Raw genomic sequence first — 26642 nt, forward strand, 5'->3', positions numbered from 1 at the left:
GAAGTCACTATGCTATTACAGTTCCTTACACACACACTACTATTATAGTTGTTCCTAAGGAAGACTGCTGGTAAGGGAAAACCAAGTACCTGTCTGTGACCTTCTGTGCAGCTCCTGTGTCCAGGATGTGTCTGGTTGCCTTTTGTGAAAGCCTTTCCCTTCACCTTCAGTTTATTTCACTTATGTGAATAGGATTCAAATTCCTTCTTAATCGTTTCAGTGCAGCTCAGTGGGGTGTGCAGACTCAGTGGAACAGGAAGCCTTGTCCTACCTTGGCAGCCAGGTTACACCATCTGAAACTGAGCAACCAAAAGTTCCTTATCCTGGAAATACTTAGCTGTGAGAATTGAATCCTGTTGAGGTTTGCAGTCCTCCAGAAAATGAAAATTTTTAATTTGGTGAAGTGTTACCAACTCTAGAGAGAGATGGAAAATCAACGGGTCCTTCCTCAAAGCCTAGGGCATTGCACACAGTAGGCACAGTCAAGAACTGGTTCATTTGCATTGGAAATGGCATCCAAATAAAACTTTATTGCTATGTACCTTGAATAGATCATTATGCTTAAAACTGACATTTAAAGTTTAGGAACATCATCTAGACCTTTCTATAACAGTTTTATTTCAAATATATTTTTCAGAAAAATTAAAACTGAAAAACGAGCCACCATTTTCCCCAAACTACCCTGAAGGAGGATTTTCTTCTTGTGATTAAGAGATCTGGCTCCTTGTTCTTTTCTGAAGAGGCCTTTAAACCACTGGCAGCTTCTATCAAGAAAGACAAACTTTCAACACCTCCAAACCCATACAAAACTATATTTAAGGATGCAGGATAAAAAGCTGAATATTCACATCCTGAATCCTGTTGGAGTTTGCAATCCTTCAGAAAAAAATGTTAATTTGGAAAAATTAAGGGGAAAAAAGTACGCAGGTCTTGCCGCATTTGCCACTAACTTACTGATCCTGGGCAGGTATCTGGGTCAGGTTTGCCCATCTGTTTAGAGAAGGGAAGGTGGTGACTGAGATGGTGCCTCTGGGTCTCTTCCAGTTCACTCACATCTGAGTCTGGGTTCTTTACCTTTTAGCTTATTTTCATGGTTGAGCCAGTTTAGGCTACAGACAAAATCCCCAATAATGCTCTAACAGGTGCTCTTTTTATTTTACTTAAGGTTCTAAATCAGCATGCATGAAATTCTGATGATGAATGGTGGCTGGCCCCATACTGGAAATTTTAAGACTATTATATGAGATTGGAAGTCAAGTGAACTTCCTACCTTCTGGTTCCTTCTTTAAATGAAGTTTTAAAAATTATTTATCAAGATTCCCCTGTGGACCCTTTGGTATCATGTGCTGTTTATATAGAAAGAATACCATAACTTACTTTGGAGACCTGCACCCTAAAACCAAAACAGCTCATGATACAGCCTCTAAGTCATCATTTATTGATTCATAGAGCACCCATCACATGATCCAGGTGCTTTACAATACAGTAAACATCACAACAGAACTCTCATATAAATACAATCAACAAATTACATGAAAAAAAAACTGGAATGAAGCAACATTAGGTCAAATTTCAAAGATGCTGAGAAGTGGCAGTACACAAAAGGTAATTCCACCAACTGGAGACCAGATGGGCAAAGATACACAGGCATGACAATCCCAAATGGGCAGATTTGTAGAGGGTGAATGAGCATATAAAATAAAATTTCACAACCAACAATGAAGGCCATTAAAGATACTATGACACCCGAGTGACCACAGAACTAGTCGGAAAACCTCACAAAGATATTACCTTGTAATGACAAGGAAACCAACCTCATTTGGATTTTAAGCTCACCAAAAGAGGCCAGAAAGCCACGGAAATCGTCCATCTCATTATGAGCCCAGACTGAAATCGATAAGCCTTTACAAGAAATTGGAGTAAATTTAGGAAACAGCCAACAGTTCTACAATCCATAAGACTATACAGGTGTTGTTGATAGTTGGCACGTGGTCAGGGAGAAAAATCCTTTCCCTAAAGCAGAGGACTCACCTCACACAAAATGATGAGGCATTGCTGGGACAAAAGCCACCGGAATTAGTGTCACCTGAGTATGGTTTAATATCAAATGTAGAGCCATTTAGATTCACACTGTCAGATGAACGCTGGGAAAGGCACAGATGACATCTCTGACAGAGGAAGCTGAAACATCTCTGGAGGTTTGTGTTTCCATATGTAGCATGGTCAGGGCACCAGGTGGTAAAGGGCATCAAGAAGTTTGCTCATTTCTGGCTCTCCAACTCCTCAAGATCTAGCCCTAAAAAACATACGATTACACCAAAGTAACTGCAAAAAGTGGCACTTAAGAGTTTAAGAATAGTTGTCCCTGAGTTACTTGGTCCTTTGCTCCTCCCTGAAGAGTCAAATCCCAGGTTTTAACTCAAGAGATTGCTAGGAGAATTACAGCCACAAGAGAGCAAAATTCAGACTCCATCTTGCCACGAACCACCATCACGCGGGAATTTAAGAATAAAAGGGATGGCATTCAAAGTCCCAGGTAGGTATGCAGTACTGGTACTTCGGGGAAATAGTGCTGACAGAGTCTTTGAAAAAGTAAAGTCACAAGCGAAGTTCTCGGAGAAAACTGGCTGCAGTGACTCAAAACAGTTTCACATTCAGCCATCACACATTTACAGGCTTGCTTTTTGTTTTTTAATGCTTCAGAGTGAAGAAGAGGCTGAGATTTAGAAAAATCACTCTCTACTCTGACTACATCCTCAATTATTTCACTTTAAAAAGGACACACAAAGTTTTTAAAGGACTGGCTACTTGCAGGAATCCTTTCATTCTGTCAAATAATTTCTCCAAACCCCACAAAGGAGAGATGTACCAGTTCTCACTGATTCTCACAGTTAAACACCATGTCTCATCAGGTACTGTCTCAAGTTCTGCCCCTTCTATGCCAAACACTGTCCCAGTCCCAACTTCACACCAAACACAGAAACCTGGGCCCATCTTTAACACTGCACATGCTTATTTTACCACTTCCTGAAAACTGTTTTAGAAAACTTATAGTATGAAATATATTTATGCTCAAACAGTAAGAAAAACCCAAGTGGACTATGTCAGTGACAGAATCTGTATGTCAAACAGCAAAGCATTTATAGCCCTGTAATGCTTTGAGATTCATATAAGAATCCACAGAGAGTCCAATACATATACTGCCATGGCCGTGTGATTTTCAAGTATTAAGTTTGTTTGCATAAGGAATCAACCTGAGATTTTTCTAAACTGCACTTCTCTGACACATTATTATAACCTTCATTCAATACAATAAAAGCCAACAACTTGACAAATTATTGGAAAAAAATTATATTTTGGAAGAACTCACTACATAAGGTGACAGAATTCCAAAATCAAATTACATGAAAATATACATCGCAATTTCTTTGTACAATAGGTGAGAAAATTCTGCAGTATTAGAAGAATAGAGGCAAAGAAATATGAAGGGCTAAGGGGAAGGGTATGAGGGTAAACAGCATTTTTAATGGCAAACCCAGAAGTTAAGTAGAAAGCCTGTAGCTGTGCATGCTTTATTCATCCAACCTTCACATTAGGTAACTGAGGGCAAAAATAAAACCAAATCAGAGTTTTGTGTTGTTGGGAGTAAATTTCAATCATTTAAAATCTGAATTGAGTTCAGAACTAACTCTTGTTAGTTCCTAGGGATAATGACTGAATTCAAGAGCTCTCAACGACAGAAAAATGTTATTGCTGTATCCAATCTGAGAGATGGGTGCAGGTACAATACAAAAGGGAGAAAGCACCTCGTGATGACCGCTCCTCTGAAGTCATCATTAAAAATCAAGTAGTTGCTTACTGAGTACTTCGGTATTTGAACTAAATGATTTGAAAACTTTCTGGCAGACAGAAGAGATAAAAGCAAAGGGGAGTGTGTCAAAACAAAGAAGATACAAAAGTTTAGTAAGTGGAAAGAGTTTAATGAAGCCTCAATGGTTTAAAGGAAATTAAATGGAAACTTTTAATCCTAATTGCTGTTTATCTGACATGCTTTAAGGAGTCTTTTAAAACTGATAAGAAACAATGAATAGGGAAGAAAACCTGCTAAATTTTTTAGAATTTACACGATTCTTATTCCACTACGAGAAAGCATTATTTGGTACAAGGTGTATTTGTGGATGTACATGAACAGTATATATATTATCCGGGTCATGTTGTGCTATGTACAGGTCTTTACAATTCTTCCTGAAGGTTAAAACAGTTCATTAGAATTCAAAATGCGTAATCATCTGTAAGTTGGCACTTGTTAGGCTCTTGTCAGCACTGATACTGGCATGTTTTATTGCAGCCCAGTTCCAGCCAGTGTTTGCCAACTTGTTACAACAGAAGTCCAGCAATAGGTGGGTAGAGTGCAGGAAAAACAGTGCCATGTTTCTCAATTGGAGACCTACAAGAAAGCAAACAGCATTATATAATGAATTTTAAAATTATAAAAGGATTAATTGGTTAGCAGTTTTTATTTGTATTCCACTTCTTGGGAAACAAATTCTTCATTTCACTTTAAGCTCACTTTTGCCCATGTCCAATATGGTAGCCACATCCAACCATTTCATTTTAAATTCAAATAATAGTTCATAAAGTTTTAAATTTAGTTCCTCAGTCACACTACCCACATATCAAGTGCTCAGTATGCCTAGTGACTACCATACTGGATACTGCAAATATAGATTATATCTACTGGTGAAGAAGGTTCTATCACACAGACTTAACTTACAGACTTCTGCAAGTTTGGTCCAAACCTATTTTATCCATCTAGCCTCCAACAACTGATCTTCTCTCCCAATTAGAGTTTTCTATCGTTTTGTATCTGCTGATCCCATGTCTTCAATTAGACTAGAAGAACCACAGCTAAATAAAAACACCCGTCACCTTATGGAGTGCTTATTATGTGCCAAGCAGTATACAAAGTGCCTTAAAAACTCATCTCATGTAATGTGCATAATCACCATATAACGGGTTTTCCCCCATTTTACAGAGAAAAGAAAGACAAGGTCACAGAGCTAACAAATGGCAGTTCTCTGTTCAAAAGGTTAACAAAACACTTGTTTCAGTTAAAACAAAATCCAGTGAAATGATTAAACTTTTTAGAGCTTTTATTATATGAATGTGTCCTTTGAAATATGTAAGGGGAGCACAAGAAAGGGGCAAGGGAGAAAAATGCCTATTACTGTTAGATCAGATCAAGCGCTTCAGAAACTCAGGAGTCTGTATCACCTGCCAAGCCATTGTTGGTCACAAAGAAGACTCATACATAATGACTAGGAATCCAAGGGATAGAATTTTAAACTAACAAAGAAGCCAAATGTACTTATTAGAGCCAGCATGGCAAATATTTAACTTATACCAGACATATGAAAAGTTCAATGTGTCTTCTAAATCCCCAAATGAAGTTATCAATATTACAGTCACCCAAATTCAACCATACCAAAGCTCTGCAGTGGGCAGGAAGAAAGCTGTGGGATATCTATGGCCAAATAGGTGCCTGTTTCTAGAATCTAGACTACCTCCTAAGACAGCTCCTGAGAAGTAGAATGACTGCTAAATTTCTCCCCAAAGGGCTCGTACCAACCAGTGTAAATGATCCCCCGCAAAGCTCTGAATCCACCAAACCTTTCGCCAGCACCAGGTTCTATCCTTTGCACACAGATACACATATACGTACATATTTTATTAGAAAATCTAAAGGCACAGACTGACCCTCAAGAACAATTGTAATGAACAGGATTGTAATTTCCAGGTTATGTTACTTAAAACATTTTTCCAAAGATTATATACCACACTCAAATTAATCCCTGGCCAGTTAACTTCTCAGGGCTGAAAAAGAACTGGGTATAGAACTTAGGCATTCAGTAATCATTCTCTTATTATATGAACAAGAAATTTCAGGGCCACAAAACAATCATTTAAAAACCATTTCCAGGTGAGGTTTTAAAGAAAAATACTCCAGAGAAGACTGACTACAGAAAGTCATTAATTACCTAATATCAGACATTCAAGCCGTTTAATAGTGAGGAACCAGCTTTAAATAGCTTTAGCTTCTTCAGCAGGAAGAGGAAAAAATCTATTTCCTCTCCTTTGAATAAAATATATTCTAAACAGAAAAAAAGCCTTGGTACAGCACAAAGCAAGTTTGTTGTTCTTTTCTCTAGAAAGAAAAATTCTAGAAGCTAAATTTACCTAATACTCAAATAAATGGTGTTGATCTAAAATAGTCATTTTAAATATATAAGCAGATCCTATTTCTGGTTTAAAATAAATCTGTGTGGTGGTGTTAAAAATCACACTATTTTTATATCAACTTTATGAAATAAGTATCTATTTTTTGCCTTAAACCTAAGTCTTAACTATTCTTGATTCCTAACCTACAAATCTGGAGATGGTTTAGCTTCAAAGTGTCTTATTCCATTTATTTCTAAAACTAGAATCATATCATTAATTTTCCATGTGGCTACACATTTTAATCTTTTAAAAGGCCTAAAAAATAAAAAGCAGACATGCATGCTGTAAAAAAACAACACACAAAAAAACACTTTTTGATGTTAAAAGACAATAATGAAAGTCATTTCTCACTCAAGGGTAAGTGTCCCAATAATCTCAACCATTCTTAAGTGAAAGCAGTCCATAATTTAAACAGGTTTATATCAAGGCATTACCTTTCTTCCAGAAGTTCCAGTTCATTCTACACTGCCACCAAGTGTGGTGGCACTAAACAACTCTCCCCCACCACCAACCCATCCTCCCCCAAACTGAACTATTCTTACTCTTTCCCTTATGTCATCCACTTTGGACCATTCACACACATTTCCTTTCTGAAGTCTGTAATAGCTCACTCTCCTAGCTCTTCTGGTGACGACCCAGCCCACATATTTCTGTCCCCAGCGTCTGAAGGATGCTGTCCTTGCCCTAGTAAGTACTGCTCTCTGTACCAAATGAACATCTCTACTCTGGAGACTTCTAATCTCACTCACAGCCCTACGTTTAACCTCCATCCTAACCATTCAGTATTAGCCATGTGCTGACTTAAAGCCATGCTCTGCTATTACTCCCACTAAAGCTCTCCATGTGGTTTGACATTTCTGTGCCTGGTCTAACTGGCCAGGTGAACAGTTCTTTATTGGCCTGGATACTATCTATGGTACTCTAGAGAACCCCTTCTTTCCCAAGAGAACAGTGCCTTTGGAAATATTCATTAACAAGAAATGAAATGAGCTCAGGGTGTGCTGTTCTTGGTGTTACCTCTCATTCCAAGATATAAATCTTAAACCTTAATAACATGCAACTGTTAAAAGGGAAGCAGATATATATTACTGACATTTGATATTAATAAAATATCAAAAGACAACTGGAAAGCACAGAGTGGACACTATGCATACACGTGTGTTATAGACACAGACAAATAAAATCACACTTGTATGTACATGGGTGGTGTTGGTGGGGGAGATTAGATTTCTGAGAGATTAAACTGGTTACTTCTGAGAACTGGTGCGCTGAGATGGGAAAGAGGTTTACTTTTCCTTACATACAGCTGCAGCTCTAAAGGTAGCAGTCAGATTCAGAGGAAACCAAGCGACAGCCATGATATTTATGGGTATGAGAAGATGTTTCTAGAAGGGAGATCAATAGTCAATTCAGTTCAAATGCTACAGAAATTAAAAAACCGAAAACCTTTCCTAGAGGTCCAATGGTTAAGACTCCACGCTTCCGCTGCAGGGGACACAGGTTCATTCCTGGTTGGGGAACTAAACCCCTCATGCCACAGCCAAAATACAAACAACAACAAAAATACGCTCATCAAAACTGAAATTAAGCCTTTGAATGTGGCAAACAGGCAGCCCCTGGTCTCCTTACTACTTTAGTATTCTATGGAGAAGGAAGATAAGCACAACATGCTGGAAGACGGACAGTTAAGAAAAAAACAAGGCAAAGTTCTTTTGTTTCCCAGGTCCCTCTCTTCCTCCCTAAAGTACTACTGCAAAATTTAAGAATTTTATGTATTTCTTCTGGTCCTTTCTTTATAAAAAACTTTCATTCTGTCAGATAGCTACAACAGAATGGTGGGTTTTACTTTATAATATATGTAAATGGTATCATTCTTTTTTCTTTTTATCACATTGCTTCTCCTATTCAAGACTCTGTTAACTATGTGATTACATATAACTAAGTCTACATTATGTATTTTCATTGATTAACAATATTGTAACTGATTAAGTGATTAATTCTGATGGGCCTTTTAAAAATTACGCACAGTACTATAAGCAGTATCTTTGTATCATGTCTCTCTGTATACAGTTTCTCTTAACCTATACACCTAAATTGCAGGATAGGTGTTTTCAAATTGACTAGATATTACCAAATCACTCTCCAGTGTTGACAGAACAGCCTCACTTATGCCAGGAGTTCAAGTATATGCCATTTCCTGAAATCCTCACCAACACATGGGTTTCTTGGACCTTTTGATTTTGACAACCTGATGAATTTGATGTCATCCCCTGCAGCTTTGTATTTCTGCTTATAAATGCAGCTGAATTACTTGTGGCATGCCGAACAATTATCAGCTTTCTTTTTGCTTCTATTATCTATTCATATCATTTTCTTTTGTGCTGATATTCTCATTGATTTTCAAAATTTTGTTGTAGACAGTAGATAGAAATCCTAAATATTAGATTAGAGAAATATTTTCCCAGTTTGCCACTTATTTTTCTTTTGCCTTGTCATAATATTTAAGTTTTGGGTTTTGATGTAGCTAAATTTATCATTTTTCCCTTTTATGGGTATTATTTGTGCCTAATAAATCCTTCTCTACTTTGATATTCTCCTGTATTTTGTTTCAGTAGTTTTGTTTTTCATATCTGTCTTAAGTTTTAAAACTTATTGGAGATAGCTTAGCCTCCTCCCTTTCTCAGTCAGCAAGACCACTACGGATCACCTGTATCAGTGGCCGTGAGATGGGTGTGTCCTAAAGCCCACTGAGGAGAGTTTTCACTTTTCTTCATAATGTTACTGTAGCAAAGGAGATAAGAAAGGCTCAGCATTTCAGGAGCCTTAATTTTTAAGGAGATATGGGTGAGATGTGGAGGCCAATCCTTAAATGATCCGAATATGAAACCCATCAAGGGTGTGGTCCTATTGAGATAACCACATACTGTGAATGTGGTCTCAAATAAGCAGGGGAGAAAAGACAGCTGCTTAGGACAAACAGAAGCCATATACAGATCCATATGTACTTCTACTTGTGAGCAATGGCTCTAGATTCACATGTACACACATGCAACTAGGTAAAGCAGTGAGTCTTCTGTCCTGCTGTCTTGGGCACAGTTCAGTTCAGCTCAATTGCTCAGTTGTGTCTGACTCTTTGCGACCCTGTAGACTGCAGCACACCAGACTTCCCTGTCCATCCCCAACTCCTGGAGTTTACTCAAACTCATGTCCATTGAGTCAGTGATGCCATGCAACCATCTCATCCTCTGTCGCCCCCTTCTCCTCCCACCTTCAATCTTTCCCAGCATCGGTCTTTTCAAATGAGTCAGTTCTTTGCATCAGGTGGCCGAAGTATTGGAGTTTCAGCTTCAGCATCAGTCCTTACTCTCAAGAATCTTCTCCAACACCATGGTTCAAAACCATCAGTTCTTTGGCACTCAGTTTTCTTTATAGTCCAACTCTCACATCCATACATGACCACTGGAAAAACCATAGATTTAACTATATGGACCTTTGTTGCCAAAGTAATGTCTCTGCTTTTTAATATGCTATCTAGGTTGGTCATAACTTTTCCTCCAAGGAGCAAGAGTCTTTTAATTTCATGGCTGCAGTCACCATCTGCAGTGATTTTGGAGCCCAAAAAAATAAAGTCTGTCATTGTTTCCCCATCTCTTTGCCATGAAGTGATGGGACCAGATGCCATGATCCTAGTTTTCTGAATGTTGAGTTTTAAGCCAACTTTTTCATTCTCTTCTTTCACTTTCATCAAGAGGCTCTTTAGTTCTTCTTCGCTTTCTGCCATAAGTGTGGTGTCATCTGCATATCTGAGGTTATTGATATTCCTCCCAGCAATCTTGATTCCAGCTTGTGCTTCATCCAGTCCATCATTTCTCATGATGTACTCTGCATATAAGTTAAATAAGCAGGGTGACAATATACAGCCTTGAAGTACTCCTTTCCCGATTCGGAACCAGACTGTTGTTCCATGTCCAGTTCTAACTGTTGCTTCTTGACCTGCATACAGATTTCTCAGGAGGCAGGTCAGGTGGTCTGGTATTCCCATTTCTTTAAGAATTTTCCACAGTTTGTTGTGATCCACACAGTCAAAGGCTTTGGCATAGTCAATAAGGCAGAAGTAAATGTTTTTCTAGAACTCTCTTGCCTTTTCGACGATCCAATGGATGTTGGCAATTTGATTTCTGGTTCTTCTGCCTCTTCTAAATCCAGCTTGAACATCTAGAAATTCACGGTTCACATACTGTTGAAGCCTCACTTGGAGAATTTTGAGCATCACTTTGCTAACGTGTAAATGAGTGCAATTGTGCAGTAATTTGAACATTCTTTGGGACTGGAATGAAAATTGACCTTTTCCAGTCCTGTGGCCACTGCTGAATTTTCCAAATTTGCTGGCATATTGAGTGCAACACTTTTACAGCACCATCTTTTAGGATTTGAAATAGCTCAACTGGAATTCCATCACCTCCACTAGCTTTGTTCATAGTAATGCCTCCTCAGGCCCACTTGACTTCGCATTCCAGGATGTCTGGCTCTAGGTGAGTGATCACACCATCGTGGTTATCTGGATCATGAAGATCTTTTCTGTACAGTTCTTCTGTGTATTCTTGCCACCTCTTCTTAATATCTTCTGCTTCTGTTAGGTCCATACCATTTCTGTCCTTTATTGTGCCCATCTCTGCATGAAATATTCCCTTGGTATCTCTAGTTTTCTTGAAGAGATCTCTAGTCTTTCCCATTCTATTGTTTTCCTCTTATTTCTTTGCACTGATCACTGAGGAAGGCTTTCTTATCTCTCCTTGCTATTCTTTAGAACTCTCCATTCAAATGGGTGTATCTTTCCTTTTCTCCTTTGCTTTTCACTTCTCTTCTTTTCACAGCTATTTTTAAGGCCTCCTCAGACAACCATTTTGCCTTTTTGTATTTCTTCTCTTGGGGATGGTCTTGATCACTGCCTCTTGTACAATGTCACGAACCTCCGTCCATATTTCTTCAGGCACTCTATCAGATCTAATCCCTTGAATCTATTTGTCACTTCCACTGTGTAAAGGTAAGGGATTTGATTTAGGTCATACCTGAATGGTCTAGTGGTTTTCCCTACCTTCTTCAATTTGAGTCTGAATTTGGCAATAAGGAGTTCATGATCTGAGCCGCAGTCAGCTCCCGGTCTTGTTTTTGCTGACTGTATAGAGTTCTCCATCTTTGGATGCAAAGAATAGAATCAATCTGATTTTGGTACTGACCATCTGTCTGGTGATGTCCATGTGTAGTCTTCTCTTGTGCTGTTGGAAGAGGGTGTTTGCCATGACCAGTGCGTTCTCTTGGCAAAACTCTATTAGCCTTTGTCCTGCTTCATTCTGTACTCCAAGGTCAAATTTGCCTGTTACTCCAGGTATTTCTTGACTTCCTACTTTTGCATTCCAGTCCCCTATAACGAAAAGAACATCTTTTGGGGGTGTTAGTTCTAGAAGGTCTTATAGGTCTTCATAGAACCGTTCAACTTCAGCTTCTTCAGCATTACTGTCTTGGGTTACACAGTGCCTTGTGTCCTAGTCAGGTTGCCTAGGAAATAGATTCTGAGACAGGTGTTTGTGTAAGGTTTACTGCGAAGTGCTTTGAAGAGCAACAGTGAGGGAAACAGGTCTAAGCAGATCTAGCGCAGCTCAAATACAGGCTTCAGTCAATCCCACACTGGAATGGCCTTTCAGATAATCCCCAAATTCAGAAAAAAACCCAAGTCTTTGTACCAACCCATTCTTTCTCCAAACCAAACAGTCCATGGATGCAAGTGGCTTCTGAGGAAAGGGACTAACTTGGGCAATTGATCTCTTAACTCCTAGAAAGCAAGTCAGCTATGAGTTATCAGCAGGCAACATTCCCAACAGGCTGGAGTATGATTATTTCCCTCTGGACAGGCAGTAACATCCACCACACCCAGAGCTTATCTTCTCTTACCATCTTATTTATTCCCTGGTGAAGCCAACCAATATATTGTGAGCTGACCTATGAAGAGGCCCATGTGACAAAACTTAGGAAGAACCCAGTCAACAGCCTGTGAGGAACAGAAACCTGCCGACAACCACATGACTGAACTTGGAAGCAGATCCACCCACAGCTGAACCCTGAGATAGATGGCTGCAGTGCCAGCCAGCACCTTGACTGCAGCATCATGACGAACACAGAGCCCGAAGATTCGACATGGATCCCTGGCCTGTGCAAAGCATGAGATAACAGATGTTGTTTTAGGTCACTGAACGGGGTAATTTGTAAAATAGCAAGGAAATTAATACAGTCCCTCTACCCTTGATTGGAGAAGGCAATGGCACCCCACTCCAGTACTCTTGCCTGGAAAATCCCATGGACGGAGGAGCCTGGTAGGCTGCAGTCCATGGGGTCGCCAAGAGTCGGACACGACTGAGTGACTTCCCTTTCACTTTTCACTTTCATGCATTGGAGAAGGAAATGGGAACCCATTCCAGTATTCTTGCTTGGAGAATGCCAGGGACGGGGGAGCCTGGTGGGCTGCCGTCTATGGGGTCGCACAGAGTCGGACACGACTGAAGCGACTTAGCAGCAGCTACCCTTGATACAGAACCTAAAGAGAGAATCCTTTTGCCTGGTGGTACAGAATGTGGCCATGTAGCTAATCTATGGGAGAGGGAAGATTTTGTTTCTCCCTTTGTCCCCTTACTTCATCCTACAATAATAACTTTTTGGTAGCAGGGAAGAATCTAAGACACAGAAAGTAAAATCCACACAGGAAAAAATTAAAATTCCACTGCATTACAATTAAGCACCTCTGTTCACCCAAAGATACTATAAAGAAAGTAAACTGACAAGGATAGAAATCAATAACCCAACTGAAAAATAGGAAAGACCAAAAAAAGCACTTCACAGAGGAAGTATCAATGGTCAAACACATTATAGTATGCAACTGCACTGGCAACTAGGGCAACACACGTCAAGTCTATAATGACATCTCATTTGACACTAGATCAAAAACTTTGGGAAAGGACCTCCCTGCTGGTCCAGTGGTTAAGAATCTGCCTTCCAATTCAAGGAACGCAGGTCTGACCCCTGGTTACAGGAAGATCCCACATGCTGCAGGGCAACTAAGCCTGCACACTACAACTAGGGAAAGCCCATCCATCGCAGCGAAGACCCAAAAGAAAAAACTTTGGGAAAACAAACAAGACTTTCAAGAAGTCTGATAATACCAAATGTTAAAGAGAATATGGAGCAAATAGAACCCTTGTCCTTGCCAACAGGAGTATAAATAGATCCAATATTTTTAAAAACAATTTGGCATTATCTAGTCAAAGTGATGTGTATACACCTTTAACTTAATTCCACCCGTAGGTATACCCCCAAGAGAAACTATTTTAGTACATCTACAAGAAACAAGGATAGCTACATTCTCTGTAATAGAGAAAACAAAGCAAAATAGGGAAATTCCCTGGTGGTCAGTGTATTCACTGCCCTAGGCCCAGGCTGAATCCCTGATTGGGGAACTGAGATCCTAGGAATCAGGCAGTACAGCCAAAAACAGGAAACAGCCTCCCCCAAATAAACACAAAACAAAAACAGAAACAAGAATAAGCAAAGACAACAATAACAAAAAACAAAAACCCCACTCCAGAGAAATAATGAAATGAGAACCAAGAGTAAATTTATCTAATGAAATAGTGAACATGGAATATAACTGTATATAACAAAGGACAATTTCAACAATATAATGTTGAGCAACAAAGTCACAAAAGAACATGATCAAAAAAAGACATTATAATTCCACATATATTCGGCTCAGAAACATGCAGTATGTTGTTTAGGAATACAAATTGATGAAATTGTGAAGAAAAACAATGGCAAACATACAATTGGGAATATGAAAAAAGTACTGGTAGAGGAGGGGAATGTAGGAGATGTAACAGTTAATAATAAAGCTCTTTTTCTTAAAATAGGTGGCCGGTACAAAGATATAGCATGTACTCCGACTTTTTTAGATGCTACGTTTCATAAGTAGGTTTTATCACCTCAATATTTAATTTAAAGCAAGAAAAACCAAAGAACTTAAATATCACACATTTGGTCAATTCATCAACACCGTGTCTTCTTCTAAGCCAGATGGGTGCCTACTATCTTTGGCTCCTTGATAGACTTAAAGCAGACTTGTGGACAGATGGTATACAAGAAAAAGAAAAATTTTCCTACTGGCCCTGTAAGTAATGAGCAAGGAGATAAAGATCAGCTAAAACAAGAAAGGTAGATATTTAATGGTCTTATCAATATATTACAATCTATGGTCTTTCTTTTTTAAAAAAAACTAGGAAAAACTTAAGTCAATCTTTACCACATATAGCACAGTATGAGAAAATGTAAGAAATTTTAATGCCTAGTTTAGTCAAAGATGGCAGACCAAAAGGTAAAACACAGAAAATGTAGCAAAAACAAAAGAAAAAACAAAAAAGCCCTCTATAATGAGAAATTTTACCAACAGTGAACTACTACCATACTAAATCAGTTTAACACGGAATATCTAGTTAAAAACAGCTGGATTTACTGAAGGAAAAAGCAAGCAGATGACACTAATCTGCTGAGAAACAGCAGATTACTGGATAGTACCACTGAAAAATGAAGCCAATGAAAACAAGCAATTCAAATACCCAAAATCACACATTTTCTAAAAACACTTATGTCATGTATAAAAACGGCAAAAGAGTAGGACAATTTTTTTAAATGAACTTACCCTGAAATAAGTGAAGTTACAGCTGTTGAATAAATGTCACTCAAAAGCAGTCTCTTGGCTTTTTCTTACACAGCGGGCAACTTTCCTTTTGAATTCTCCATTTCTGTCTTCCCTCCATTCTTTCTGTAAGTACAAAAGTAATAGCAAGTGATTTTATGCAAACTCCTCTTACAATCTCAAATACCTACTTTAATTTTGAATGTAATGCTTTAGCAATGTGAACACGTTTAAAATGTTAAACAGTTGATAAGGTAGAAAACACTTTTGCAAGGCACTCTGCCAGGATACATACAAATCACTTCTATAGGCAAAGTCTCTTTGAAAACGGAAAGGGCCATAAAAAGCTTTAGCAATTTTGTATTACACTGAAAAAAAGGCTACAACTTACAAATAAGATATCCAGGCTATCTGAACGATCACCAACTCTACTGGAAGCAACCAGAAAATAACGTAGACAGAACTGTGCCTCCTATGTCAAGTAGATGGGTGTAATGCATCATATTGAGATGATACTGAGTAGTATTTCTAGTAGGGGAGGGGCCAGGACATGACAGTAACAAAAACACTATGACTGCCAGGCACATGGAAATGGAACACAAAACAGCACCAGCATCCTTTCACATGAGAATAGAGCTGATTTTTACTTAGCATGTGAGCAGCAGGGAATTCGCACTAAAATGCCCGGCCTATTTTTTTTCTCCTGTATCGTCCATGTAGGGACAGCAAAGACTGTAGAAACCTTCAACACTTGTTCCTGCAGAGGAAGAGATCTGAACAATTTTCTCCCTCAAAGCAAGGCACCCCAGTAAGCCAATCATTATAGTAAATTATGAGGTAAACTATAATGTGGAAATGCAGAGAGATTTGTAGATATTTGATGAAGTCTTTGTGAATAAAATGTTATTGTCTCTAATTACGTCATTATCATTTCTAAGATATTTTAAGAAACAGCAATTCCAGTAAAGAGGCGAAGTCAATACCAAGGAGAAAAAAAATCACCTAAAAAGCACACTTAGCAGAGGGAATTAAGACTGAGAGCAAGGGAGATCAGGCAGAAAAGTATTAAAAAGACCACACTGGAATTATTATTATTTGAGTGCACCATGCAGCATGTGGGATCCTAGTTCTAGAACCTGTGCTCCCTGCATTGGGAGCGTGAAATCTTAACCACTGGGGCCATTAGGGAAGTCCCTGCAATTACTTTTGTAAGATATAAATCCTCACTACCAAAGAAAATGACAGTGAAGTCGTCTAATAATGGGGGGAAATTTTCCCTGGAAGACCAAAAGTAGATGAAAGAACAATGAAACATGCAGCAGAGCAGAGAAAGCAGTAGCCCAGGGAAGTCTCAGTGGGACCCAGCAAAGAGAACCCCAAAGTTAAAGCTTGGAAACGGCAGCTTGAAGTCAGTAAAAAGTGGGTTTGAAAACTGAATGACAGAAAGTTTGGCCTTTCCTTCTACACACACCCCAAATTTTAATGCCTTCCTAAAGTAGTAATGATGATATATAGATTTTATAAAAATATCTGAAGACCACTAGAATTAGAGCTCTAGGTATGGGTATTTGGTATGGAAAGTAATTACTTCTTCATTTTGGCATTTGACACCTCTCTTCCTCCAACTCTTACTTTTTTTGTTTCACTCTTAGTTTAATATCTGGCTTATCACTCACACACTGCTGAGGAGAACCAATTCTGCACACATACACTCCTTATGTTGTTTGGACTGATACTTGACTAAGCATAAAGTTAGAATGATTTTCTGTCAGTGTTTACTTCAATTCAATTACTAAATTCAAAAATTCAAAGCCAGAGATTTGAAAGGTGGTTATATTGCTCCTTGGCCTTTTGGCTAAGATCAAATGAAAGGTGGTTATATATGTAGTGTTTTTCTACAAGTAAGATTTTTACCCCCAAGTTTTTATGTAGATCTGAATTAATAAGAGGAAAAAAAAAAAAAGGTGAATTTAACCTGCTGGCTTTCACATATCCTAACAAAGTTTCCAAGAATTAGAACAAAAGGATTTTTAAAGAGGGATAGATGACTGAGGAACTAGGACTATTCTAGATTAAAAAAAAGACTAATAAAACATGAATACAGGACTTCCCTAGTGGTTAAGACCCCAAGCTTCCACTGCAGGGCTACAAGTTCAATCCCTGATCAGGGAACTAAGATTCCATATGCCACATGGTACAGGCAAAAAAAACAAAAACAAAAAACATAATTTTTTTAAAAGGAAAAGAAGGAAGATTGAAAAATAAAATAAAAAGAGTAATGTAAAATGAGAAACCTATAATAAAATGATAGGAAACACCATCCTTTAAAAAATAAAAAACTAGGTATAAATAAATAAATAAAACATGAATACAAAATAAAATAAGTTCCTAAATTCTGGATTCTCTCTCGCCCCCTCTCTTTGTTCTTAGGAGATACATGCTGAAGTATTTAAATATAAAGATCTGTAAAGCCTTCTCAGTTTAGCAAATAATGACAATAACGTTAATAGTAACAACAATGCTGCAAAATCTCCACAATTGTGAATCTATGTGTAGGGTATAGGGTAATCCAACGTTTTGTAGGTCTGAAAGTTTTAAAAATAAATGCTTGCAAATAATATGGACCTAATAGCGATTAGATATTAAGTATAATAATAGTTTTACAATTATGTAGGATAGCATCCCTATTCTTAAAAGGTGCAACTTCTAGCAGTAAAATAAGATTTATGAGAAAAATAAATGAAAATAAACAGATATGTCAATAAATATCCACAAACACATACATATAAAAGTATATAGTTTTAATCAAGCTTAATTAAAGGGGAGAGCAGGTGTGTCCATGTGACCACCTTACCGCAGCATCAACATTAGCAGGTGAGTCTCCATTGGGGTCTGCCAGCATAGAAATGACACTAATCATGATGGTTTCCACGGTGTGAATAGGCAGCCAGCGTTCCTCTGGCTTTTCATAACCATATTTATCTTCTCCAGGTTCGTGAAGAATAGAAATGCATACATCACCATTTTTATCAACTGCAAAATTAGAGAGTAAGATTACAGTTTCAAATACTTTAAAAAATTGGCTATACATAAAATACATATTATTTGATATGATCCTGATTCCCACGGTATTTGTATAAGATTCAGTACCACTGTTCCACTGAATAGACACAGAAGTTAATTTCCAAAATGGAACCTGTTAACCTTTTAGGAAGGCCAGAGATTTTACCAAATAGGATCCACCTGACAAACCCAAAAGAAATGTAAGCTATCTTTTTTATTTCTGAAAAATTTCAAGTTAATATGTAGATGGTACCTAGCATTTACATGTAATAAACATAATGAAATAAATGGTACCTATTGAATCTGTTCATTTATACCAAATATATGGTCCAAACACCAGAACTGAGTTTCTGTTATGATTTCCTAGTTTCCCTAGCAACTTACTGATTGAAATTGTTGACAGTCAAAGGTCTAAGACTTTCCTAAGAAAAAAAATGAAAAATAACACCATAAAATACTTTTTAAATCACATAAAGGCAAAATTATATTTTCAGGGAAAAAACACACACAAATCCACAAAGTGAAGTGTCCAACTCTTTGCGACCCCATGGACTGTAGCCTGCCAGGCTCCTCTACCCATGAGATTTTCCAGGCAAGAGTACTGGAGTGGGTTGCCATTTCCTTCTCCAAAAAGACCATGTTATATTGCCAGTGAAAACTCATCAGCATACATTCATTAGGTCTCTAATCTATAAACCTATTTTAAAATCCAAGCCATAAATTAATTGTTAATCAAAAGGGGGAACTGGGGTCCTATATTCCACTAACTTCTTTACATTACACAACCAAATCTATAAAATCCTATAAAAACGAATAACAATACTTATGTTCATTTCTGACTTCCTACCTAAAGTCCAACAAATTTATGATAGGCATAATGTTATAGCATATTTTTCACCCCTGGGGAAACAGCATTAAAGCTTGTATGCATTGTGGCTCTACGGCTAATGCTTTCTGAATGCATGCTGTATACCAGCCACCCACACTTGACACAGGGAGTTTAGCAGTGAGTCCAGCATTTAAGACCCATGCCTTCAGTGCACTATACATGAGCTATTCTGCAATTAATGCTCCTTATCCCAACTCACCTACACCTTCTAATACAATCTGTTAACTAAAATGAAATGACTAGACCAAGAAGCAAGAATAACAACAATAAAACTTGTAACAGCACTATGAAGTTGAACAGAAAATGATAATATAGTGTTAAGATATTTTCCTCACTTACCACATAATATAAATTTTTCCTTGAGAAAAGGAACTCATATGTTTTTGAGAACATTTAATATCAAATGTTTGTACAAAATTCTATCAGACAGAATCGATTTAAGATCCATTTTCCTTTTATAGAAATTGTTATAATTTAGCATCTTTAAAATTTTAACATCATGTCATTTCATTTTAAACATACAGAAAACATTTTAAACCTCTTAGAACGAGGCTTTTATGCTTAATAGCTATTACCTATTAAAATTGTAGTATCTTTTTTAAAGGCAAGATAACGGAGTGAAATAATTGATCTGATAATCGAGTGAAAAGGCCAGTGCTATCATTCCTCTTAATAATTAGAGTCCATGTATTGCTTTCATATATATATGCTCTCCTGTAACTCACAAAGAAACTAAGGCTCCAAGAGGCTTTACCAACAGTAACATAGGCTAATTCATGCAAAAGACAGCATTCAGAAACTTTTTGTTACATTTTCCTTTCAAACAGGTGCAAAAAAAATTGACTATTACACACTGAATAATTCAAGAGAAGGCAGGGGAAACTGCCAAGAGCCTAGGAAGAAATGAACCATATGTTCAAGCAACAAGGGGCAGATGTGGTCGATTCATGCGTCCATACATTGTGCAGGACTATCACTAATGTGTTCTACCAGAAAGAAATTCTTTTTTTCCCTTCATACTGGTGCAAAAAATAACTATGTCTTCTGTGATCACTGCTACCTAAGATGTGATGAAATATGGTGGCCTCCTTGATTCCATAGTTTTCCATTCATCAGTTCTAGTCTCTTCTAAGACTCAGCTGTTTTTCAGGTCACTGAGTTCTATTACATTTCCTTGTAATAAAGCCTTGGTTTATTCATGCATGCATTACTCTCACTGATTTTTGCTTAAACTAATATAGAAGGGTTTCTCTTCCTTGCAACACAATGTCTGGGTTATGAGAAGTAGAATGCAGACTGGTGTTAATAGTCTAAAAAGACAACACTGATTACAAAATACTTACAGTCAAAATACTTAGGAAAGAAATTCTTGCAAGCTCAATCATACAAAACAAGGCCAAAAGTTCAGGGAGACTGTGTATAAACATAGTTTATCTAGACTAACCTTTGGCTCACAAAGTGAATTTTAAATGGTTGTACAACTTTGGGTAAAAAAGTCAATGTCACCATTTTATGCACAGCACTGTTAGATACCTTCCAAAGATCTAAACACGCAGAATTTATCTCATTTGACCCTATCAATCATCTTATGACATTAGTAAGACATTCCTTTTTCTTATGAAGAATATACATAAATAGTTAAGAGTGTCCATAGTCTAGGAGCTAAGATGAGAAAATAAAAATTAAAAATCCAAGTTTAACTACTTCTGTGTTCTCTGTAATAGCCAATGAAGCACATCATACCTTGGAAATAATCTCCTCAATTTTAAGACCTCTATTAATGCTGAGTATCACCCATGAACTCATGAACATCTCAGCTGTGAACATCATAGCTGAGAACTAAGTAAATAAACAAACTTTTTCCATTTGATCCATTACTCTTCTTTTAGAAGGAATCTAATCCAAGACCATGTATATACCAAACACAATGAACCTAGTATAAAAATTCCAACACAATTTCACTGAAAACTACATCTTACTTATTGACCTTGAAAACTTCAGTGACAGGCTTGCAAAACTTCAGTGTCATACTTGCAAATGTAAAAGTAAAACTAGATAAACTTACCATTTGGATGCCAGATTTCTGTAATGAATTTCATTTTAGGAGGCCGAAGGGGATAATCTTTGGGGAAAGTGAGATGAGCTTTAAAAACACCACCTTCACTGGAAAAACAAAAACAAGTTCTTGCCTATAAGTTCCTGCTTATAAGTAAGATAATTATTAAAACAAACATAAAACAAGGATGCTTAAAAAAAAAAAAAAAAAACAAGGATGCTAGTGCTAACATTATAAATGAAATAGATAATCTGGATTTCAAGCAGTTTACTTACTCAAATACCAAGTTTAATAAACTGTCATACCTACCACCTTATTAAACTCTCAAAAAACAGTAAAATGAAAGAAACAGCGTTAAAAAGGCACCCAGATGAGATCTCGCTACTGTTGTGCTACACACATCTTTTTATTGCTTCCCACTGCACTTAAAACTCAAATGTTTAACATTGCCTATCAGGGTCAAGTTGTCAGTTTCTCTATATTGATCTCAACTTGTCACTCTTCTCTCTCATCCCAGTCATTCCTCTTTCTGTTCTTTAAACACAAGCTTTTTCTCATCTGAGAGCTTATGCATTTTCTTTATTGCCTCTCTGGAAACAGTTGTGCTGACCTCCAACCATCCATCCATCCATTTATTCATCTTATCATTTAACAAGTATTTATTCAGTCTTTATGTGCCAGACACTGGGAGTTCAGCAGTGAACAAAGCATAGTCTCTCAAGCAGTTTATATTCTGGTGTGTTTCAAAGTAGTGCTGCGCAACAGAACTTTCTGCAACTGGAGACGGTCTATAGTTAAACGTTCTCCAACATGGTAGCCACCAACCACTTGTAATATGGCTAGAGAACTTTTCGGGCAACCCAATACAGCTGATGAACTGAATTTTTAATCTTGTTTAATTCTAATAGCCACAAGTGACTAGTGACTGCTGTGCTTAGGAACTGTTCCTAAATAATGGTCAAAACAACACAAGTCAATGTTGCAGAAAACCAATGGAAAAAGTCAGCCTTATGGGGCAAAAATGACAAAGTTCCTGACTAGTGACCTTGGTACCGCTGTTTCCTCTGCTTCAAAGGCGCTTCTCCCTTTGTTATATTCAGAACTCAGCCAAAATGTTGCCTCTGAGAAATATTTTACTTGGCTACCAATCCTAACTAGCCCCTGTGTCCCTCGATCATGTGGACTTCTTTTCCATTTCTTTACTGCAAAAGAAATTCACACCTCTGATTCTTTCATTATAAGATAAATACCCCATAGAGCAGGCTCAGATGCAGGGTCATCTGACTGTGTTTGTTTCAGATCAGTAATAATAGAATTCTAAGCTCATTAAATGGTTTTCATTCATTAAACAAACAGGCATTGATTATCTACCTAGAGAAGGCACTGCTGTACTTAAAAGGATATGACAGAGAACAAGACATTCGAGATCGCTGATTTACAGCACTTACCATTCCAGGGTCAGAGGAAAATACCAAGTAAAGTATCAGTAATAAACACTGGAATGAAATGAGCTATCTATTGTTACATTTCTGAAAAGTATCTACAGAAAGAGCCCATTTGTCTTTAAGAAGAAAAAGTGAGGGTATGTTTGTATAGAAATAGAAAAATGTCTGGAAACATGACACCAATACACAAAAATGGTTAACTCTGAAGCACGGGATAATGAGATTTTTTACTTTCTGCTTTGTACATTTTGCTGTCACTTCAAGTTTTAACCAAAGCAAGTATGTATTCTCATTACTTTTTTCTGATCATAAAAGCAAGATGGCAGGACGGTGTTAAAGAAAGGTAGATCATTAGCACCAAATACTTCTGAATTCTTAGGAAAGGCCACTGGGCTCCAAGTAAGCAACATGTTTCTCTTTATGCTTACATACATGCTTCTTTCTATGAAGTGTATGAAGTATACAGAGGGTCATAATGTAAAATATTTCTGATTATGGGTTGTGGTTTTAAAAAAATCACTTCAAAAGCCACAAATACAAAAACTAGGCAAGAATCCATGTAAAAGAACATCAGAACAGCTACCACAAAAAACTTTAAATCATTGGTAAGGCTATACCCTGATACTACGTTAGCTCTCCTCGGTCCCTAAATTTTGACTGATATCAGATCCACTTAAAAGCTTTACAACAGCTGATTGAAATCCCTACCATGAAAAATTACCTTAGTCTATTAAAAATTTTGATAAAATTTAATTAAACTTTTAAGGATAATCCAATTAAAGTACACAATTTTTTTTTTGTCTGCAATGTCCTTATCCATTCTGAATCAATCATGAAATTCTTTAGTTTTTTTCCTACAGGTGGAATCCTTACACCTGTGAAAATCCTACTTTTTTTTTAAGCCTAAAACTCAAAACATAGTGTACAAAACATAGTTAAATAAATATTAAAATGTCACATATTCACTATTTTTCAAATACATAAAGATGCTACTATGATGAGCAAAATCAAAGTTTTATGAAAAGCATTAATGGTTTAAATGATGCTTTCCTGCTTTCTCTTCACAGATATTAACAGTGTAAGAGTATAACTGCTATATAATTACAGATATATCATATTACATATATGATTACTAGCATGATGTTCTAGGCCAGTTCAGGTTTTTTCTATTAGACTTCCCTTACTGTCTTTGTATTAAATGTATAAAAATCTTACAAGGATAAGAGCCTATCATTCTACTTTGTCAGATCCTATCAGCCATATTTACTTTCTTTAAATGATATACCATATGTTGCCATCAACATTGTTCTTTTATATATTCCTTTTCACATCTGTCTTCTGTTTATTCATTTTTACCTGTCACAATTTATCTATTACCTTCATAAAATATTTGATGGCTTCCAATGTTTTTACTACTACAAACATTAGAACACTGAACATTCTGAACACTTTCTAGGCACAAGGTTTTACCCTAGAAATGAAACAAGACGAAGTTTAAATAACTGTTAAAAGTCACACAGATAATAACAGTAGTAGACTCAGGGAAGTAAACAAAGATAATCTCCAAAACTCACATTCTTAAGCACTAAATGATAAATGATACGGTACTGCCATTGATCAATCAATTTCTAAGTCACATGGGCACCAGGTTCATTCCTCCCAAAAGTTCATTACAAAATATATAGCTTGTGCAGCTAAGTTTTAAACAGACTGTATAAGAATTTTGTTACTGTAAAAGAATATTAATCTGAGAATTTGGTTAGTCAACTCTTTGTTTTCTATATCATCAAGGTAAGGCAATAACAAGCTACATATAATCTTCCAAGATCCTACAAATTGTTCACACCATTGCAGAGGTAGGAAACAATATAAAACATACTTCTTGAGCACACCAGCCAGGACTGATGAAAAGAGATGCAGCAAGAGTTACCCGCCATTTACTAATGCAAATTTATAAAATTTATAATTCACAGTGAAACCCATATCTCCTAAAGTTTCTTTCAAAACCTACTGCTGCTCCTACCTGGTATTATTCTTTCCGTGGATATGGGCAGCTAGTCACACTACTTGATAATCATTAGTCTGAAAATAGCAGGTTGTCACACCAGTTTCAGATTATTTTTCATAGAGAGAAAACCTCAAGAATCTATTTTTAAGAAGAATCTATTTTAATATCTCCAGAAACATTAATTAATGGCAAGTGTTAGTTGCTCAGTTTGTGCCCGACTCTTTGTGACCCCATGGACCGTAGCCCACCAGGTTCCTCCGTCCATGGAATTTTCCAGACAAGAATACTGGAGTGGGTTGCCATTTCCTTCACCAGGGGATCTTCCTGACCCAGGGATCGAACCCAGGTCTCTTATATTGTGGGCAGACTCTTTACTGTCTGAGCCAATGGCAAGAGCAGCAATAAAAAGTTAATACTGTGTAAAGATAAATGTAACAGCTAAATTAATACTCAAAGCAACTATCAATAAAGGAATGCCTGAATATACCAGTTATTGACACATGGATTGCAAGGAGTGTGGGGCGCCCTCTGGTGGCTAAATGAGGGTTAATGACACCACCATGAACTACACTCGTTTTTAAAGAATTTTAGTACAGCAATCATTCATTCTATTATTACAGAAATGACCTATTTAATTACTAAGTGATGGATCAATCACTTAGGTTTGCTCACATTAACTACTTTCAATACTATAACGCCTCCTCCCATTACCAGCCTCTCTATTTCTCCTCTTACTTACACTTAAGATCTGTGTTTCAAGTAACACTCATCTGACAACCACAAGAAGGCCTCTGCCCTCTTCACTCCACTGAACACCAGTAATTTCCTTACTGTTAAATCAACAAACAGCGTTAAATACCTGATTCTTGGTGGCATTTTAGAAAGCTTCCTTCTATAAAACCTTTTGTAAGATGTCTGGCTAACTTCCTCTGCTTTTCTCAGGGCCCTGTCCTAGGCACATGTGTGCCATCCCCTGAGCAAGGCTGTTGATCTCCCTACTTCAGTCCATTTCTTACACTATGCATGCACGCATGCTTCGTTGCTCAGTTGTGTCTGACTCTTTGAGACCCCATGGAGTGTAGCTCAACAGGCACCTCTGTCCCTGGGGATTCTCCAAGCAAGAATACTGGAGTGTGTTGCCATGCCCTCCTCCAGGGTGTTTTCCCAACCCAGGGATGGAACCCCATCTCCCGCACTGCAGGCAGATCCTTTACCATCTGAGCCATCAGGGAAGCCCAAGAATACTGGAGTGGGTAACCTATTCCCTCTCCAGGGGATCTTCCTGACTCAGGAATCAAACCAAGGTCTCCTGCATTGCAGGTGATTCTTTACCAGCTGAGCTATCAAGAAAGCCCCTTCTTACACTATAGATCGCCCCCTCCAATTTTTTAAAACAATAGTTTAAAACATTTTACTACAGAAATAAAATACAAGTAAGCTGAAGGAAAATAAAATTTATAATTCCAAAGTTATGATACTTAGAATCTGATGCATATTCTAAAATATAAACCTGACAACTCTTGATGTAAAACTCCCCAATGGTTATGCTTTGTCCTCAGGACAAAAGAAAAATCCTAACTCCCCTGGTGGACTGCCGTCTAAGGGGTTGCACAGAGTCGGACAAGACTGAAGCAACTTAGCACCAGCAGCAATAACAGTGTTTACAAACATTTTCTAGCCCTCAACTCTCTAGCCAACCTCATTTTTTGAAACTCCTTATAGTCGTTTTGCTCAGTTGCCATCCCCTTGTTCTGTCCCTTATTTTCCAGGCCTATGTACACAAACATTTCTTTCTCCCTATGAAATGCTCAATCCCCAGCTTCCCTTCCACTTATCCCCATCTCCTACTTATCCCCATCTCCTAACCCCACTGCTACTGCCAGAGTATCTGTCTAGTTAATTCTTACTCTAGCTATTGACAATCCAAAATCTCTTCAATCCAAGAATAATTAAACCAAATGTGGCAATCTCATTCATCTTGCCAGTTACTGGGTAAGGAATGATGAAGCAACTTGATTCCAACAAATGAGACAAGAGTCTGCTGGAGAGCTTCCAGAAAAAAGGCTTTTCTACACTAGAATACATAAAAAATTACTTTTCCTACTTTTTTGACTTTAGCTCACTAAGACTTTTTTTTAAATTTTAATTGGAGGCTCTATTCTCAT

At 37.4% G+C, this 26642-nt stretch overlaps 1 protein-coding gene across 1 annotated transcript in view; it reads right to left on the minus strand.

Annotated features, from left to right (window-relative positions):
- Positions 1-986: 986 nt before the first annotated feature.
- UBE2G1 (ubiquitin conjugating enzyme E2 G1) overlaps positions 987-26642 on the minus strand; it is an 89718-nt gene continuing 64062 nt past the window's right edge. Inside the window, exons 4-7 of the mRNA XM_052657874.1 lie at positions 21034-21131; positions 17871-18049; positions 15020-15142; positions 987-4447 (exon numbers count right to left, since the gene is read on the minus strand). Coding sequence (XP_052513834.1) covers positions 15056-15142; positions 17871-18049; positions 21034-21131 — 364 coding nt within the window. The 3' untranslated portion in view covers positions 987-4447; positions 15020-15055. The remainder of the gene's footprint in view (positions 4448-15019; positions 15143-17870; positions 18050-21033; positions 21132-26642) is intronic.

The sequence above is a fragment of the Budorcas taxicolor genome, chromosome 19 (assembly GCF_023091745.1).
Source record: "Budorcas taxicolor isolate Tak-1 chromosome 19, Takin1.1, whole genome shotgun sequence".
Classification (NCBI taxonomy): Eukaryota; Metazoa; Chordata; class Mammalia; order Artiodactyla; family Bovidae; genus Budorcas; species Budorcas taxicolor.